This window comes from Symphalangus syndactylus, chromosome 1 (genome assembly GCF_028878055.3).
Source record: "Symphalangus syndactylus isolate Jambi chromosome 1, NHGRI_mSymSyn1-v2.1_pri, whole genome shotgun sequence".
Lineage (NCBI taxonomy): Eukaryota > Metazoa > Chordata > Mammalia > Primates > Hylobatidae > Symphalangus > Symphalangus syndactylus.
This window is the reverse complement of record NC_072423.2, coordinates 88,981,737-89,002,614: the sequence shown is the minus strand read 5'-3', so window position 1 is coordinate 89,002,614 and position 20,878 is coordinate 88,981,737. Positions and strand designations below refer to the sequence as shown.

The 20,878-nt window shown below is 36.4% G+C and overlaps 1 protein-coding gene across 6 annotated transcripts in view; it reads right to left on the bottom strand.

Annotated features, from left to right (window-relative positions):
* The window catches only part of MS4A13 (membrane spanning 4-domains A13), a 66,258-nt gene that overhangs the window by 35,806 nt on the left and 9,574 nt on the right, over positions 1–20,878 (bottom strand). For 3 of the 6 annotated variants that reach the window (XM_055275573.2, XM_055275660.2, XM_055275743.2), the window contains exons 4-7: positions 19,680–19,736; positions 18,313–18,432; positions 14,210–14,305; positions 7,961–8,164 (exon numbers count right to left, since the gene is read on the bottom strand). In XM_055275573.2, the coding sequence (XP_055131548.1) occupies positions 8,108–8,164; positions 14,210–14,305; positions 18,313–18,432; positions 19,680–19,736 (330 nt within the window). In that variant the 3' untranslated portion in view covers positions 7,961–8,107. Of the gene's footprint in view, positions 1–7,960; positions 8,165–12,738; positions 13,290–14,209; positions 14,306–18,312; positions 18,433–19,679; positions 19,737–20,878 lie in introns of those variants that run through there. The other 3 variants (XM_055275835.2, XM_055275927.2, XM_055276006.2) reach the window with 3 other exon arrangements.

Here is a 20,878-nt window from a genome sequence, read left to right as displayed (position 1 = left end):
ACTGCAGAACAGCAAATGTTGCAGAACAGCAAATGTTGCTGCCTGATCTTTCCTCTGGAAGCTTCATCTCAGAGGGCACCTCACTGTATGAGGTGCCAGTCGGCCCCTACTGGGAGGTGTCTCCCAATTAGGCTACTCAGGGGTCAGGGACCCACTTGAGGAGGCAGTCTGTCTGTTCTCAGATGTCAGGCTCCATGCTGGGAGAACCACTGTTCTCTTCAAAGCTGTCAGACAGGGACATTTAAGTCTGCAGAAGTTTCTGCTGCCTTTTGTTCAGCTATGCCCTGCCCCCAGAAATGGAGTCTACAGAGGCAGGCAGACCTCATTGAGCTGCAGTGGGCTCCACCCAGTTCAAGCTTCCCGGTTGCTTTGTTTACCTAGTCAAGCCTCAGCAATGGCAGATGCCCCTCCCCCAGCCTCGCTGCCATCTCTCAGTTCAATCTCGGACTGCTGTGCTAGCAGTGAGCAAGGTTTCATGGGCATGGGACCCGCCAAGCCAGGAGCAGGATATAATCTCCTGGTGTGCTGTTTGTTATGACTGTTGGAAAAGCACAGTATTAGGGCAGGAGTGTCCCAATTTTCCAGGTACCATCTGTCACAGCTTCCCTTGGCTAGGAAAGGGAATTCCCTGACCCCTTGCACTTCCCAGGTGAGGTGATGCCCTGCCCTGCTTCGGCTCACACTCCATGGGCTGCACCCACTGTCCAACAAGTCCCAGTGAGATGAACCCAGTACCTCAGTTGTAAATGCAGAAATCACCCGTCTTCTACATCGCTCATGCTGGGAGCTGTAGACTGGAGCTGTTCCTATTCAGCCATCTTGGAAAGATCTCAGGATTGCTTTCTTGATTTATTTTTTGGATTGATTGCTGTTTGCATGTAGAAACACTATTGATTTTTTGTGTGTGTTGATTTTATATCCTGCAAATTTACTGAATTCGTTTATCAGTCCTGTGAGTTTTTTCATGGAGTATTTATATTTTTCTAAATATAGGATCATGTCATCTGGAAAAAAGATAATTTGACTTCTTCCTTTCCAATCTGGGTGCCCTTTATTTCTTTCTCTTGCCTAATTGCTCTGGCTAGAAATTCCAGTACTATTTTGAATACAAGTGGTGAAAATGGGCATCCTTGCCTTGTTACAGATCTCAGTGGGAAGGCTTTCAGTTTTTCTTTGTTCAGTATGATATTAGCTGTGGGCTTGTCATGTGTCCTTTATCATGTGCAGGTATGTTCCTTATATACCAGTTTGTTGAGGGTTTTTATCATGAAGGGATGTTGAATTTTATTGAATATTTTTTAAGCCTGTATTGAAATGATCATATAGTTTTTGTCCTTTATTCTGTTGATATGATTTATCACATTTACTGACTTGTACATGTTGAACCATTTTTTGCATCTCTAGGTTTAATTCCAATAGATCATGATAAATAATCTCTTTTAGTATGTTGTTAGATTGCTAGTATTTTGTTGAGGATTTTTGCATCTATGTTCATTAGGGATATTGGCCTGTAGTTTTTGTTGTGTTCTTGTTCAGTTTTGGTATCAGAGTAATTCTAGCCTTATACATGAGTTGAGTACTATTCTCTCCTCTTCAGTTTTTTGAAATAGTTTGAGTAGAGTTGATATTAGTTCTTCTTCCAATGTTTGGTAGACTTTAACAGTGAATCTGTCAGATCCTGGGCTTTTCTTTGATGGGAGACTGCTTATAACTGCTTTGATCTTGTTATTCATTATTGGTATGTTCAGATTTTCTATTTCTTCATAGTTCAATCTTGGTAGGTTGTATGTGTCCAGAAATTTATCCATTTCTTCTAGATTATCCAAGTTATTGGCACATAGTTGCTCATAATAGTCTCTATTGATCCCTTGTATTTCTTTGGTTTCAGTTGTAATGTTTCCTTTTTCTTCTCCAATTTTATTCATTTGGGGCTTCTCTTTTTTATTCTCCTTTTTATTCTAACTAAAGGTTTGCCAATTTTGTTTTATCTTTTCAAAATTCAACTTTTCATTTTGCTGATCTTTTGTATTTTTTTTTTGGTCTCAATTTCACTTATTTCTTCTCTGATCTTTTAAAAATGTCTTTCTTTCTACTAATTTCAGGGTGGTTTATTCTTGCTTTTATAGTTCCTTCAGGTGCACTGTTAGGTTGCTTATTTGAAATTTATTTAATGTAGCTATTTATTAGTATAAACTTCCCTCTTAGTACACTTTTTCCATATCCCATAGATGCTAGTGTGTTTTGTTTCCATTTTCATTTGTTTCAAAAATATTTAAAATTCCTTCTTAATTTCTTCCTTGACCCATTGGTTGTTTGAGGATATATTGTTTAATTTTCATGTATTTGTACAGTTTCCCAAGTTCCACTTGTTCTTGATTTCTAGTTTTATTCCACTGTGGTCAGAAAAGACACCTGATACAATTTTTACTTTTTTGAATTTGTTGAGACTTATTTTGTGGCTAAAATATGGTCTATCCTGGAGGTTATTCCATTTGCTGATGAGAAGAATGTGTATTCTGCAGTAGTTGGGTAAAGTGTTCCCTAAATGTCTGTTAGGTCCAATTCATGTGTAGTTTAACTACAATATTTCTTTGTTGATATTCTGCGTGGATGATCTGTCCACCGCCAAAAGTGTGTTGTTGAAGTCCCTTACTATTATTGTATTATAGTATATCTCTCATTTCAAATCTATTAATATTTGCTGATATATTTGGGTGCTCTGGTGTTGGGTGCTTACATATTTGCTATTGTTATCTCCTATTGTTGAAGTGACCCCTTTATCAATTATACAATGGCCTTTTTGCCTTTTTGTATAATTTTTGACTTAAAGTCTATTTTATATTATCTAAGCATAGCTACTCCTGTTCATGTTTGGTTTGCCTTTGCATGGGATATCTTTTTCCATCCCTCCACTTTCAATCTGTGTGCATCTTTATAAGTGAAGTGAATTTCTTATATGCAGCATATAGTTGGGTTCTGTTTTTAATTCATGCAGCCACTCTATATCTTTTAATTGGATAATTTTAATTTACTTAATAACAGTGTTATTATTGATAGGTATGTCCTTACTACTGCCATTTTGCTACTTGTTTTATAGTTGTTGTGTAACTTTTCTCTTCCTTTCTTACTGTTTTCCTTTGTATGTAAGTGGTTTTCTCTGGTAGCATGTTTTAATTCATTGCTTTTAATTTTTAGGATATCAATGATAGGTTTTTACTCTGTGGTTTCCATGACGCTTGTGTAAAGCATCTTATAGCCATAGCAAGTTGTTTAAAACTGACATCAACTGAACTGATTGCACACAACACCAAGAAAAAAACAACCCTGTACACATTAACTTGCTTCTCTCCCCACATTTTGCATTTTTGAAGTCACAATTTACTTTATAAAAAATAATTCTGGTTTAAAATAGTTATGTTTTATACCTTCAGGATTTCTGTTTGATTTTAATTACCTTAATCGCTCTTAAAATTTCTATGATAAATATTGCCTATTTAAAATAGGCAATATTTTTATTTTTAATAGTTTAAAATATTCTTATTTTTAATAGTTTTGTCTGTTAGTCTTCTTACTAAAGATATAAATGGTTTAAACACCACAATCACAATAACGTGTAACAATCACCTTAGCATTCTATTCTTTGGGTTTGAAGAACTTCCATTAGCACTTCTTGTTGGACAGGTCTAGTAACAATATATTTCCTCAGCTTTTGTTTGTCTGCTAAAGCTTTTTCTTTCTCCTTCATTTCTGAAGGATAGCTTTGTTGGGTACAATGTTCTTTGTTTGGCATTTTCTTTAGCACTCTGGATATATTGTTTCACTCCCTCCTGGCCTGTAAAATTTCTGCTAAGAAGTCTGCTGCTGCCATGTGTATTGGATCTCCCTTATATTTTCTTTCTTTTCTCTTGCTGCTTTTTGAATCCTCTCTTTGTCTTTTACCTTTTAGTGTTTTTTTATGTCTTGGGGTGTTCTTATTTGTGTTGAATCTGATTGACGACCTTTAACCTTTCTGTACCTGGATATTTATATCTTTCTTCAGGTTTAGAAAGTTTATGTTATTGTTTATTTGGATAAACTTTCTACCCCTTTGTCTTTTTAAATTCCCTCTTTAAGTCCAATAACCTGAATATGTTCTCCTTTAATGTTGTCTCGTAGGTCCTGTGAGCTTTCTTTATTCTTTTTCATTCTTTTTTTCTCCTCTGATTGTATATTTTCAGATAATCTGTCTTTGAGCTCACTGATCATACTGTTTGATCACTTCTGCTGTTTATGCTCACTATTGCATTTTTCATTTCATTCATCGTATTTTATACCTTCAGGATTTCTGTTTGATTTTAATTATTTCAATCTCTCTTAAAATTTCTATGATAAATTTCTAAATGGATTCTCTATGTTCCTTAAAGTTAATTGAGCTTCCCTACAGCAGCTTTTTTGAATTCTTTGTATGAGAGATCACACATCTCCATCATTTTAAGTTTGGTCTCTGGTGCCTTATTTTGTCCATTTGTTGAGGTCATATTTCCCTAAATGTTCTTGATGCTTGTGGAAGTGTGACAATATCCATGCATTGAGGGATTAGGTATTTATTTCATTCTTTACAGACTGGCTTTGTTTATGCCTTTCCTTTAGAGGGATTTCCAGGGATTCTAAGCTGACTTACTGTTGTTTTCCCAGAGCCTGTGACCACTGCAGCTGTCTCAGCATTATAAGACACCCTAAGCCCAGGCTTACTGTGAACCTCTTGAAGGCTTCAAGGTTGACACAGCTTTCTGACCCAGATGGACCTGGGAAAGACTCAAGAAGGGTACTGGGGTTGTGTGAAAATGCTGAATGACTGTCCCAGTGGCCCAGATATGTGCATACCTCCTAGCAAGTCTCTGTACAGGTGGGCTGTGTCCCCAAGTGCAGCAAGAGTAGCAAAAGGCCTGGGCCCTTTTGGGAGCTGCTATGAGAAGGAGGCTAGTAGGCCCATGTCAATTCAGATAAGCATGCATCATCCAGCAGATTCCTGCACAAGTGGGCTAGTTTCTTGACTGCTGCAGGAAGGGCCAGAGCTGAGTTTGGTTCCCTGCAAGATCTGCTGTGAAACAGAGGCTGGCATGCTGGTATAGCTACCTTACTGAAGCAGGAGGGTTTTGAGCTGAAATTGGGCCCACTTGTGAAAGAGTAAAGGCAGACCCAGAGCACGCCAAACGCAGTCAAGACATCTTTTTTAGCAGAGTCAGGTCAGGTTGCGCAGAGAGAGAGAGTGCTGTTGGGATGGGATATTTATATCCCTTAGGGCTACGTGGGTATCGATGATTGGGTCTGGGGGGCGGGTCTGGGGATGAGCGGCGGGGGGGGAGCGGGAGGTGTTATTTTCTTATTGGTTCTTTCTTGGCGGGTTTAACATTGCGTCAGGTGTGGAGAGGGAGGAAGAACCTGGAACTGTCGCCATCTTGTGGTACCTTACGTGTCTGTGCCACCCAACAACTTGGGATTTTCAGAGGTCAATCTCAGTGTAGAGGGGTACATGCCACCCAGCAAGTTCCTGCACAGATAGGATAGTTCCTCAACTGCAGTGAGAGGGACCAGAGCTGAGATTGGGCCCCCTCAGGATCTGCTGTGGGATAAAGGTTATAGAGCCCAGTCTTGTTGGCTCAGAGGGCACATGTCTCACAGGAGGACCCTGCAAAAATGGGATAGTTCCTTGACTGCAGCAGAAGGGACTGGGCTCCTTTGGGATCTCCTGTGTGATGCAGCATGGAAAGTCCATCTTGTTGGCCCAGACAGGTACTCATTTCCCAGCAGATCTCAGCACAGATGGGATAGTTTCTCAACTGCAGTGAGAGGCACTGGAGCTGAGAGTGGACCCCCTTGGGATCTCCTGTGAGACAGAGGTTGGCAAGCCCATCACGGAGGCTCAGATTTCCGGGTTACAAGAGATGAGTGAGTCTCCCTTTGGGATTCTTGTGTGAGTAGCTCTGAGCTGGGATCTCAGCTAAGAAAGGTGTAAGCAGAGCCACAGCGCACTTTTCAGGGTCACTGCCAAGATCAATGTCAGCAGGCAGACAAGCCTTTCCACCAAGGCACTGGTGTGCATGATTCCTTCTGGAACCCTTGGCAGATGGTTTTGGTTGTAAGCTCAAAGCCGAATGAGACTTTAAACAGGCCCCTTCAAGGCCTAGGATGTTACTGGGCTTGAATCTGCAAGAAATCTTGGCAAATCAGCCACTTGGGTGTTGGTCTGCAATCTAAAAATGATTCTCCTGGGTCTTGGGCTCCACTGGGTATTTGAGGAACTCCTACCTGAATCCTGAGGCTCCTGCAGAGAGACTTTTGACTTGGAATGGGTGCAGAATTGTTGTTGTTCTGGGAGATATGATTAGGTAATTTTCTAGTCTGCCATCGTGGTGACATCACCCCTCAATATTTTTAATTACCACCAAAATCAATCAGTTTATAGCTGATCTTTCCTCTGTCTCCAGATTTGTATTTTCAACTGCTTAATTGACATCTCTACTTTGATGTTCTCTAGTTATCTCAAACTCAACTTATCCTAATAGAATTTATCATTTTATCCAATTCTGTTATGTCTTATATGCTTTATATCACTATAGGTTTTATCTAATCCAGAAACTAGGGGATTATTTTAGATTCCTTCACACTTCATGTTTAATCAGCCAGTAAGGCTAAAACTTACCACTTTTCATTGCTTCCCTGAATCATTACAATAATTATCCATTTTTCCCTCTCACAATCCAGTTGCTTTAATCAAATTTATACTTTCTATCGCATTTTCCCATATTTCATACTTTTTTCAATGTCAATCCAAGCCTATGATTTTCCTGTTGAAATACTTTCCAGTGGCCCCCTACTGTCTGCAAGATTTAGTTCAATACTTTAGTATTAACTCTTTGATGATTTGACTTCTTTATTATCTTGCCTCCCCCGTCTTTCCAGCTTTCACTCTTGACTTCCTCCTCCCTGTCATTAAATTTTAATATATTTATTTTAGCTGTGATCTCTCCCACTTTTCTAATAAGCTAAAGTCTTCTGTTCAAAATGTCTTCCTACCTTTCTGCTTGGTAAACTAGTAATCCCCTGCTCAGGGGTCTTTCATAAAGCTTTATTCCTCTTGTTTCACATCTGAAGGATTATTTCTTCTGTCTTATTTCTACTTTTTTATACTCTGTTTATATGTCATAGATAGTCTTAATTTGGTAGCTATTTGTTTCATCCCCTAAAATAAAGTCTCCTTGTCATCAGGTACCTTATTAATTGTTGATACTCCAGAGCTTAATATATTATTCATTGGCATACAGTAGACAATCTGAAAAAAATGAGCTAAGTGCTGAAATTCTTAGAATCAAGCAACCTTAGTTTACAGTGTTAGATAACAATTAGTGAAACATCTTTCTGAAGTAATGTTCCATATTAGAAGAGAGGGTGAATTGAATTCAGGACAGATTTCTAGGAAATTCTCCTTATTGTGGAAAAACAGTCTGTCTGCTTTGAAAAGCAGTTGAACAGATGATCCAAACAATGACAAGAAGAAAGAAGCAAGGGGAAAGAAAGATAAGAAAGATAGCAGATATGTTCAGGGCAGAAAGGAACTTTAAATAAGGAGAACAGAAGTCAAAAAACAATGAAGGAAATATGAATTAGAGGACTTTTGATTCATACTTTGGTAGAAACTAGTTAAAGTAGAAGAACTCAGACTGTAAAATGTGCTTTCTACTTGTACGGACATAAGTATTTAAAGTTTTCCTGTGAATTATACGGCATCCTGGCCCAAGTCTTTATAGCCTTCACTCTAGAGATAATAATGAATCTTTTTTACAGTCTCTTACAAAAGCTCTATTATGGAGAGTTGACAGCTATTCAGAGTACCTAGATAACAAATTCATCCGGCAATAATCTCATATTTAAATAGGGAAAAGCTTTCCCCTTGCAGCCTAGAAAAACATGAGCAGAGACATTTTTGAATACCGAGGAGAAAAATTCACCTTGTTTGTATTTTATTTTGCACAGTCTGTAGGCTTTGTAACTGCTTTGTTATACAGAGATATCATTAGGACCCACACCAGGCATCAGCAACAGCAAAATTCTCACATTTCTAGGGTTTTTAAAGAGTGCTCTCAGCTTCCTCAGCAACAGATGTAAGATCATTTTGTCTTCGAAACTGGAAAAAAGTAACCTCTTACAAATCGTATCATGTTTCTTAAAATTGTACAACTAATAAATAGATCTTTTTCTTAAAAAATACAGGTAATACTGATATTTATAGAGTAAAATCTTAAAGTATCCTACTTCTGTCCCATTCCTATTTCAACCTTCTTTCTTTCTTTCTTCCTTTCTTTCTTTCTCTCTTTCTCTTTCTTCCCTTCCTCCCTTCCTCCCTTTCTTCTTTCTTTCTTTCTTTCTTTCTTTCTTTCTTTCTTTCTTTCTCTCTCTTTCTTTCCTTCATTTCCTTCCTTCCTTCCTTCCTTCCTTCCTTCCTTCCTTCCTTCCTTCCTTCCTTCCTTCCTTCCTTCCTTCTTCCCTTCCTCCCTTTCTTCTTTCTTTCTGTCTCTTTCTTTTTCTTTCTCCTTCCTTCCTTCCTTCCTTGGGTTTTTTTTTTTTTTTTCAAGGTCTTGTTCTGTCACCCAGGCTGGAGTGCAGTGGTGCAGTCTCGGCTCACTGCAACCCCCTCTCTCTCAGGTTCAGACTCAAGCCATTCTCATGCCCCAGCCACCGGAGTAGTTAGGATTACAGGCCTGTGCCACCATGCCTGGCTAATTTTTTTGTATTTTTAGTAGAGACGGGGTTTCACCATGTTGACCAAGCTGATCTTGAACTCCTGGCCTCAAGTGATCCTCCTGCCTCAGACTCCCAAAGTGTTAGGATTACAGGTGTGAGCCACCATGACCAGCCTTCAACCTACTTTCTTAATTTCTGTTGGATCACTTGTATCTTTTGGTATACTTTCAAACTTTTATAATAAAAATAACCATAGTCTTCTTGAACATAAATCTTAATAGATGCCAGCACCCTAGCCTCTCAAGACATTTCTCACCTATTACCTATTCCTTCCCTTCAAGGTAATGGTCATTTTGACTTTTAGATAAGGTCATCGGTCCTGTCAATTTTTTTTCTAGTTTCATCAACTAAGCTTCACCCCTAAACACTATAGGTTAGCTTTAGTTTTACCTGGTTTCAAACTTCATATGAATGGAATGTTTTAAAAGTATGCATTCTTTTGAGTTTTTATACTCAACATTTTATTTGTAAGATCCATCCATGTTGTTAAGTGCAGGTATATTTCCTTTTAATCACCATGTCAAATTTCAATAAAGTAATACACCTCAACTTATTCACCACTCACCCATCTGTGTTGTTTCCACTTTGGGGCTACTATGAATAATACTGCTGTCTATATATTCCTGGAAGTTTATCTTAATGCATAAGTGCAAATGTTTCTGTTAGTTATATACCAAGGACTTAAATTACTGATCATAGGGTTTGCACATTTTAATTTTTAGTAGGTAATGCCCAAAAGGTTTTAAAAATTGTTGCAATAACTTATATTTCAACTAGGAGTGTGAGAGATATTTCTTTTATCCATAATCTTTGCTATCAGTTGGCATTGTCAATATTTTGAAATTCAGTCATTCCAGTAGGTACTTTAAAATATCTCACTGTCATTTTAATGTTATTATTACAATGAATAGATTTATATCTGACATTTTGTTATTTGTTTTATACGTGTCTCATGTGTTTTCTCTTCCTTTCCTTTTTCTTTTTTTTTGTGAGATAGAGTTTTGCTCTGTCACCCATGCTGGGGTACAGTGGCCTGACTATGGCTCATTGCAGCCTTGACCTCCTGGGTTCCAAGTGATCCTCCCACTTCAGCTGCCCAAGTAGCTGGGACCACAGGCATGTGGCACTATGCCTAGCTAGTGTTTTTATTTTTACTTTTTTGTAGAGATGAGGTCTCGTCATGTTGCCCAGGCTGGTCTTGAACTCCTGGGCTCAAATGGTCCTCCCAAGTTGGCCTCCCAAAATGCTGGGAATATGGGTATTAACCAACCAAGCCTGGGCATTGTGTTCTTTCTTTATTCTTTAAAAATTAAACATACTTTGTGTATGTTAATTCCCTTATTTTTAAGCTATTATAGTTTTAGCTTGCTTAATCACTAAATAAGCACCCTAATTTATCACAGTCTACTTCAGATGAATGCTAATTCAATTCCAGTAAAATACAGCAACTTTATTCCCATATAACTAATTCCCTTTCCTTTTCTTTGTGCTATTATTGTCATCTATTCTATCTATATATATTATGTAACTACCAATATGGTGTTATAATTACTGCTTTTATAATCTTATCTTTTAAAATTTAAGAGAAAAATTGAGAAACTATCTATTGAAGAAGGGTTGGCAAGCTATGATACATGGACCAAATCTAGCCCACTCCCGTTTTTGTAAATAAAGTTTTGCTGGAACAAGCCATATCCATTCCTTTATGTATTGTCTATGAATACTTTCATGCTAAAAGTTGGAGCTGAGTAGTTATGACAGATGGAATTAATGTTACTAATAACATGACCTTAAATTAAGGTAATCATCCTGGATTACCTGGGTGAGCCCAATGCAATTAATGCAACTGTCTTTTAAATCAGTTAACAGAAAAAAACACAAAAGAAGTATTTATACTTATTTTCATAACCACCTACATAATTACTTTTACTGGTACTTTTTTTATTTATTCATGTGCATTTGAGTTTCATCTGATGTCACTTCTTTTCAGTCTAAAGAACTTCCTTTAGTGTTTCTCATGAGGAATTTCTGCTAGCAACACATTATTCATCTGTGTGTGTCTCTATTTCACCTTCATTTTTGAGGGGTAGTTTTAAAGGATAAAGAATTCCTGCCTGACTGTTTTTCCCCCTGCACTTTAACATCCCATTCCACTACCTTCGGGCCTCCATTGTTTTGGATGAAAACCCAGCTGTTAATATTACCGTGGTTCCTTTATATATGAAGAGTCTTGTTTTTATTTTTTTTTTGCTGCTTTCAAGATTTTCTTTTTTATCAATTTGACATGGAGGTGTCTAGGAGGATCTCTTTGTGTTTATTTTACTTGAAGATCCTTGAGCTTTTTGGATGTATTGAATATTTTCCATGAAATTAGGGGAATTTGGGGGCCATTATTTGTTTAATTTTTTTCTGGTACTGCCCATTTTTATGGGACTCCCATTATACATGTGATGGTATCTCAAAGGATTTTGAGGTTCTGTACAGTTTTCTTCATTTTCTTTTTTTCCTGTTTTTTGGACTGGGCAATATCTTTTTTGCTATCTTTATATCTGTTTATTTTGTCTTTCGTCAGCTCACCTCTGCTCTTGAGTTCCTCTAGTGGCTTTTCGTTTCAGTTCTTGTATTTTTAAACTCTAGAACCTCCATTGGGTTTTTTATAATTTCTGTTTCTTTTATTGACTTTTATTTGATGAACCATTGTTGCCATCTTATAATTCTTCAAACATATTTACTTTACTAATTTTTGAAGCCTTTCTTTGTTAAGTCCAACATTTATTCTTCCCTTGCTCAAAGACACTGCGTCTATTAAGTGTTGTTTTAAACTCTATGGGTAACTATTTCCTATTGTTTGCATACTTTTTGTTGTTGAAAACTGGACATTTTAGATAATATATGGTAGCAATTTTAGATTCTGATTGCCTTATTTCCCAGGAGTGGTGGTTATTGCTAACCACCAGTATCTTGGAATACTGGAAGTCCTAACTCCCAGTACCTTGGAATGTGACTATATTTGGAAATAGGGTCTTTGAAGTGGCAATGAAGTTATAATAAGGTAATTAGAATGAGCCCTAATCCAATATGACTGGTGAGCTTAGAAGAGACTAGGACACAGACAAATAAAGAGAGAAGACCATGTGAAGACGCAGAAGACAGCCAAGTGAAAGCCAAGGAGAGAGGCCTCAGAAGAAACTAACCCTGCCAACACCTTGATCTTGAACTTCTAGCCTCTAGAATTGTAAGGAAATAAGTTTGTTGTTTAAGCTACAGTCTGTGGTGCTTTGTTATAGAAGCTCTAGGAAAGTATTAGACACCTTGAGCCAGTAAGACTTCTACCCTTTCCCAATGAATCAGTGTAGCTTGAGCAATATATTCAAATTTGAGGCTGCCCCAGCTTTTACTTTATTTTTGCAACGCCTCTTGTTCAACCAAGGGCTCGCTAGGACCTTCTCCTGTCTCCTTAGTATGTATATAGCTTTGCATATATTTATATTCTTCCAGACTACAGGGGAAAAGTAGGAAGTTATCAAGGTCCACAGTGGCTGTCCTGTTCTTCACATTTCTCTGTTGAGTTTCTGGTTGGTTGCTAGTAAATTTTTTGCCCCAACAAGTATTGTGATCTTAGTCAGGCTAGGAGTGACCTTGGCCTTATCTGCTTGTTTGCCACTGGGATTACTGTTGTTTTAATAACGCTCTTGGTCATGGAACTTTCTGAGTTCTGTTCCAAATAAAACTAGTCATCTCAAGCAATGAGGCTGCTGGGCCTCACAGTCTGACCCACCAAGGGAAACTTCTGTGTAATGGAATCTGGGGGTGGGGTGGTATATTAGTCTGTTTTCACATTGCTATAACAAACTTGCCAAGACTGGGTAATTTATAAAGGAAAGAGGTTTAATTGACTTACAGTTCCACATGGCTGGGGAGACCTCAGGAAACTTATAATAATGGCATAAGGCAAAGGGGAGGCAAGGACCTTTTTCACATGGCAGCAGGAGAAAGAAGACTGAGTGAACGAGGAACTTGCTAAACACTTATAAAACTATCAGATCTCATGAGAACTCACTATCATGAGAATAGCATGGGGAAAACTGCCCCCATGATCCAATTTCCTCCCATCAGGTTCCTCCTTCAACAGCTGGGGATTACAATTCAAGATGAGATTTGGGTGGGGACACAAAGCCTAACCATATCAGGTGGGAAGAGTGAGAACAGTCCCAAGCTAACATGCCACAGACATCCACTGTTCTTACTGAGGTCCAGTAGATTTTCTTAAATAAACACTTCTCAAGTTCTTGTATGCTTGGTCAACTTCCTGAATCTTTAGAAGGTTGTTTATTGACAATTTTGTTCAGTTTTATAATTTCATTTTTAGGGAGAGTTACCATGTCCTCAATCAGCCATTCTGGAAATGCAACTCATTCCCTCTCTTCAGAAATCCTTTTACCATATAGTCTTATAGTTGTTTCCGTATTTCAATCAGTTGTTGATCATAGTAGTCTTCCTTGACCATCCTACATAAAATAATCTTGCCTTATCTCCTTACTTTGCTTTATTTTACTTCATAACATTTTTCAGTTATTGACATTTTATATTTTTATGTGTTTGTTTATTGCCTTTCTCTCCCAATGGAATGCAAACTCCCTAATGGAAAAGCCATTGTTTTGTTGATCATTGCATCCTTAGTGCCTATGACAATGCCTAGCAAATAGCATGCTCTCCATAAATATTTGAGAAAGAATGAATGAATTTTAGATATGTAGTCTTTTAAGCTTGTGAGAAAATAGTCATTCTCATAAACTTTTGTGAGTTGTTATAGCATTTTGGGATGTTGTTACACTTGATCCTGCAATTACATTTCTAGGAATCAAACACCTAAAGAATTAGTGGTCCTGTATGCAAAAATATTTATACTCAAATGTTCACTGCATCATTGTTTATAATTTAGAAAAAACTGGAAACCAAGCTACATATGCAGTAATTAGGGAATGTTAAATACTAAGAAAAACAATGAGGGCAATAAAAGGCAGTATTTAGATATGTTTTGTAATGGAAAGATATTTCTAATCATTGCAAAAAATGCATGTGACAAAACAATGTGAATATAATACATACAATTAGTAAAAAAGAGAATGTGTGTGTATTGGTCTTTTTTTGTATAGAATTGGATGTGTGGATATGATGAGAACCATATTAAGGAAAAATCACTTTTTACTCTATATGCTTTTTACTTTTAAATGTAGTTTCATGTATTACTTTTATAATTTTATGCTTTCTATTCGTAAAATAACAAACATAAAAAATAAAGGCAATATCACACCTTCCATTTATATTAGTTCTAAATATTTTGTATCAGTGCACTTCATCTCCCCATAGAGTGTAGTTACTAGAAATCAACATCTTTTGATTTGCCAGAGAGTGGGTAAACACTTACCAAATTGGAACAGCTGCATATTGAGTGTGTAAGTGCAATAGAAAATTCCAAAGTGTAGAAGAACAGTAAAATACGTGATACTTCCCTCCCAAGTTTCTATAACCAAAAAACAGGGAGAAATCTTATGTTATTATCTTTAGTGAGTGCAAACATGATCATGGAAGGAACTACTGGTATGAGAGTAAAAAAAAAAAAAAAAAAAAAAGGAAGGAAAATAAGAACAGATAAACCTTTCACCATTTGATTTCCTTAGACCTTTCTACTCCTTTGCCCTCTGCTATACTTTCCCTAGCTTTTGGTTCCTCAATTCAGCATCTGTGGCTTCTGTATTTGATCTCCATTGCTTAGCATTCTTGTCTCACTTCTGAGAGCTTTTACAGAGTCACTGGCACAGCTCACTATCTAAGCTCTTCAGTTACTAAGATTTGACTCTCCTGTCTCTAATGATAAGATGGCCACCAACAGATTTATCAAGCAATCCTTTTCTATTAAAACAGCTATTTTTGATGACAACCCTTCTTAAATTTACATACGTGGTGATAAAACTCTCACATACATATTGCTCTAATATCATTTAAAATGATTAATAAATTCAAAAAGAGTTCAAAGAACATTTAATTTGGAAGCATAAGGTGATTGTGACTGCTGGGATAAATAAAACAGATTCCCTTCTGTTGCTATCAGAAAGATATTTTCAACTATAAATCTGATTGGTTAGTTATGTGAATAATATTGGTACTCATCCTGAAAATGTGGGTTTTGTGCTAGCTGTGGAAAGACAAGAATGATACTCAGATCTAGAAATAATGACATCATAATTCTCTCCCCTTCAATTCCTTCTCTAACTCTTCCTCCTCCTTCTTTGTTTGGTTTATTTAATATCTTTTATATTCAAGAAACTATCTGGTAGTAGGAATTAGATGATAGGAATGCAATGATACATAAAAACTTCCTGATTTCTTAGAGTTTATAATGAAGTAGAAGAGACAGAAAGATAATATAAGGTACCATATAAAATGGATAAAAACTTGCTCAATCATTACAGGGGACAGGAGGGACAGGAGGTTCACTCCAAGCTATTACTCTCTGGGAAGGCTTCATAAAGTGGTAGGACCTTTGAAATAAGGGTAGGACTGAGAAAAACGAAGGCAGGAAGCAGCATTCTAGGCAACTTTAAATTTTTATTTGCTTGTTTCCTTGTAACCTATCTTGTTTCAGAAAGAGTTTAATAGCATAAATTAAAAGTGTGACAAAACAATTTAAAAATTGAGACATAAAATAGAGCCAATAGTAAAATATGTATCAGAACATCCTATGGTTTTTAATGTGAGAACAAAACAATGTAAGCAATATAACGTTTTGAGAAAATAATAAAACATGTTTTAACTGAATTAGAGTGTTCATTCATATATGATATAAACAGGAAGATAAGGAAAAGATGTAGAAGGTTTGAAATACCAAGGTAAATAATTTTGATTTAATTTTGTTGGCAGAAATGCACAGTCATAACAATCATAACATTTTAGCTAGAAAGTACTTGGGACCTCTTAGCTGACAAGACTGTGAAAAGTCAGTTTGCCCATATTCCTTATTATTTTTTTAATTTAATTTTTTTCAAGACTGAGTCTCGCTCTGTCACCCACGCTGGAGTGCAGTGGCACAATCTCGGCTCACTGCAACCTCTGCCTCCCGGGTTCAAGCGATTCTCATGCCTCAGCCTCCGGAGTAGCTGGGATTACAGGTGCCCACCGCCATGCCCAGCTAACTTTTGTATTTTTAGTGGAGACAGGGTTTCACCTTGTTGGCCAGGCTGGTCTCGAACATCTGATCTCAAGTGATCCACCTGCCTTGGCCTTCCAAAGTGCTGGGATTACAGGCGTGAGCCACCGTGCCTGGCCCCATATTCTTTAATTTATATGAGAGTGCTATTCTAAAACTCCCTCCCTGACTGAAAGCGGCAAAAGGTCGGCCAGAGCAGCTCAAATATGAAAACAACTGAGGAAATGGAAACACACACACACACACACACACACACACACACACACACACACAGAGAGAGAGAGAGAGAGAGAGAGAGAGAGAGAATGAATGAGTCCCTGGCAGATGATGTAAACTGTAAGCTTCTGGACCCAGCTTAAGTAAGTAAGTGACCCTTTTTGCCTCAAGTCAACTTGGGTTGTATTTCCTGTTACTTAAAACCAAGATAACCCTAATTAATAAATACTTAAATGAAGAATAAGCAATATTTGGTAATTATAAAGACAGTAGAAAGAGAGATGAGGTATTTTGTCAAGGTTTTGTGTGTGGGAGATTGAAACGAGGGAGTCTTGCAGTATAGTATTTTTGAGGAGGTAATTTCCATTTTATATCTGTTGAGTTTGATATGATAGTGATAGAAGCATAGCCAAGTAGAAAAGTCAAACTAGCTTTTAAAACAACAGGCTAGGAGTTTGGAAGAAAGAACAGAGCAGTTAACTAGCAGGCATTTTCTTCATTTTACACAAAAGAAAACTTGGAAACAGTTAAGAAACTTTTCTAGGGGTTTACACACAGTGAGTACTGAGGGTATTTAAATAAGTGCACTCTGACTCTGGAATCTATGCTATTAACCATTCGGCCATATGAGGAGTATATTTCAGATGCATGCACTTTTCTAACTGCTGGGGAACACTGATAACTTGATGAGTTTGTAGATTTAGCCAAGCCCCTTGCTTATGTTAGAAAAGTTGGCATGTAAAAGTCCTGTAAAGTGTTGGCTGCCTTAGCAAGTTTAAGTATATAATTCTATAATGGCACTAGAAAAAGATGGTGGCTTTGAGATATAAGTCTAATATACAAGTTCATTTTGTGTAACTTATCACAGCGAACTTGTGCTGAAACTTGTGATTTTGAGAGACTGTAAAACTGGTCGTTATTACTGAATTCAGATCAGATAAATACAGACTACAATGGTTTGTCACACTGACTGCAAAAGGCAATCCTTGGCAATTATGCCATATTAAACTGATAATTAAAAGTTTATGAATAAGAATGGTGACATATAACTTGAAACAATTATGCACTTAATAACTTAAGTCCTCCTTTCCTATTCTATGCCCTCAAAATTAGAACTAAAGATTTCTAGATTGAATGTTCAGGGCAACTGGACAATTTTCTTACAATTTACAGGGAAGATCTGGTCCATGTTTGTTTACATAATCACTCGTTACAGATAATATATTTTGGGGTATTACTGCATTTTTCTATTATTGTATCACTGTCCTCCAGGGTTTTGTTCTCCAGGTTTGGGTTCTTTCCCCTGACGTCCCCCTTAATAACATGTCACAGGTATGGAGAGAAAGTGTGTAGGGGAGGAGGAGGAAGTTTATCCTTCACCTGCAATGATGCTTCTACTCATTACTGAAATTGTTATTTGTTTTATTCTGTTGGTCAAACAAGGTGTTTCACTCTAATTTGTCCTCATTTTAAATGTGAGATTTTGTATTAACTTTGCTAAGGTCTTTTGCCCCACTAATATTCTATGATTCTGAATTTAAAGCCAATATAATTAAAATAAAACTATTGTGTTATCAGTAAAGATCATCACCTTTACTGAAGAACTAAATGGAAATAAGTTAGGTTTATTTATATTTAGCATTTTTGGCCTTAAAGCAAAATTCATGTAAGATGCAAAGATAGGCTATGTAAGAAAAGCTCTATGTTAAGCCAGAAATTACTAGGTGTCTACAATTTGAACCATATGTGTCAGTAGCAAATTCTTTTGTTTATTTGCAAAATGGTTTTATGGTCCAGGATTATGCTTTTCTTGTATTAAGAGAATCATTAAGTGACTCTGTGCCTACTACATAGAAACTTGCCACTGAAGCTTTCAAATTTTTACTCACTTTAATTCAGCAAGTCAAGAATTCAAACATTCTCTTAATATTTACTAAAACTCACAGCCTAGAATTATTTTTGATTTAAAATTTTCAATCAAGAGCTCACTACTAAATCAAAGAATTTCATGAGGACCAATAAAAGCCTCATCTTACCTCCTAAGATTTCAAAATTATTAAAAAGAATAATTTTAAAATTAATATGTTCCCATAGAATTGGTCACTTACCGCTTGTCCATAATTCCTGTATGACACAGAATTAAAATGAGACAACTCTATTATTGTTAGAGTTACTGCAGTAATTGTAGTAATTATGCAGATGATGTTTATGATTAAAGTACATATAATCTGAAAAGGAGACAGAGGGCAAATTTTTATATTCAGAATAAACATTTTGGTGTAATAGTTTGCATTGCTGAAAAAAGTCATCTAGTTAAAACTTTGATCTAGTTTCTGCAGTCTTAGAAGTATTAAGTATTAAGAAAATATTTTTCTGATTTATATGAAGCCCATTTAATCTGGAGGAAACATTAACACCATCAGTCCATTAATCATTAATCTTCCATTTAGGCTAAAAGGTATTGTATTTTTCGGTGCCGGGCGTGGTGGCTCATGCCTGTAATCCCAGCACTTTGAGAGGCCGAGACAGGTGGATCACGAGGTCAGGAGATCGAGACCATCCTGGCTAACACGGTGAGACTCCGTCTCTACTAAAAATACAAAAAAATTAGCCGGGTGTGGTGGCAGGCGCCTGTAGTCCCAGCTACTCCGGAGGCTGAGGCAGGAGAATGGCGTGAACCCGGGAGGCGGAGCTTGCAGTGAGCCGAGATTGTGCCACTGAACTCCAGCCTGAGCGACAGAGCTAGACTCTATCTCAAAAAAAAAAAAAGTATTGTGTTTTTCAATGTTATTGGTCATTTGGATGAAAGCACATAAGGTATGATTTGGACAAAAGTGGTTCCATTGTAAGAAAAAAAGAAAATGGAAAATGATTGCTTGTAGAAATAGGAGTTAGTTGATAAAATTTTAACTCTGGGTTTTCATTATCTAAGAAAATCTATCAATATCTTCAGACATCTTTTTTTATCTGTAAAATTATGAGGACAGACTAATTTCTAAGGTATGTTTTAGCTCTAAGATTCTAAAGTGTTCTTCTTCCCAATTCTATCCACCTATACCATGCATGGATCTTTAATCTGGACCAACTCCCTACTTTGTTACAAGATATAATCTTGTTCCCAAACTGGATAGTTCAGAACATGAAGTTTTACAGTAGTATAATGTCTATATCTAAAAGCATTAGGTCCTATTAAAATTTTTTAATTATAAAGTTTATACAATGTTAAAAGGTAGAACATCAAACAAAACAAAAACTATATATTTAGAAACCTATACATAAAGTAATCATGATTTTAACCAATACAGTATATTTGTCTACATTAAATTATGTTCTTCTAGATTCATTCTTAATTCCTTCATTTATTTTACAGGCAGGGTAGATTCCTTCATTGTTTAGATGTTATATTTTCATTAAAACTTAACATTTAGCTTTGTGATAAGTGATTTCTAGAGATACCTCAAACATTTCAACTTACTCCAGATCGAGTCGGATACTTTGTTACTCTTATTAGGAAGACTCCTGCAATGATAAACTGGATATAAAAACATATTTATAAATACTCATTGATAATGCTTGCCAATTTAGAATGTACTTTTAATAACTCTTCTAAGTTAATTATTTTAAGAATGCTAATAGTAACAAAATATACAGAAGTTTTAGTAGATGGGTCGGGACAAATTTACGTCATGTAGTAATACATTGAAAGGTAATAGTAGAGTCAATCATAACAGAAACATATAGGGGACAGTGGGCAGATTCACATTGTGATAATATGCCAGATAGCCTAAGCAGTCCTGAACTGGGAACCAAGTTTGCTTTTATGTGTACGAGATACATCATATATAACTCATTTGATTATTGCTTTTAATGTTATCCTTCCTAATGAGATGATGACACTAATTATGATTACTATGTACATATCCAAATATGGAAAAAGTGGTTCAAGAATCTATTCCATATTGTGATGGTACAAAATATGCAGTCTCTTTTATGAGATTGTAGTCATTATTAAGGTAATGGCAGAAATTCGTGCCTTTGCCTTTGTTTTTTAAAACAGAGTTTCCATTATTTCATGTCAGGAAGTCTGTCTACTTCCAAGAAGTATAAAACTCTGCCATATTGTTTGAAGATGGGTTGCAGAATTTCCTCAAAGTATTCCTTGTCTTATTTGTTTTAGTGATAAGACACTAAAGATCCAAGTCAAAGGCTATTTTTGTCATGTCACTATATATAGGAAGCCCAAACCTGAAGCTTACAAACTTCCAATGGATAATTTTAAATCTATTTGTTCAGCACTTCATTCCACAACAAAAGCTGAGATTTCTAAGGAGGTACACAGTGAAGGTAAGAACTAGCTCAGAATTTAAAGTGAAAATATCTTGTGAATTTTGAATTAGAGTGCTCTCTAATGAGATTATCTTCAGATTACTATGTGTTTTACAAAATGCCTTTCAAAGTTTAGGCTTAAGTGAGAAGTTTAGTATTAAATTACACGTAGTTGAAATTTTAGATAAGTTATCTTAGGAGTTTAATATACTATTTTTATAATGTGAATGGTCAAACACTAAGGAAAATGCATCATTTATTTGGATTTTGTTGGAAAATCCACAGTTTTTCTCCTATTTTTTAAGGTAGTGCTTTGACACTTGTGACCTAGTACATCATTTGTCATTT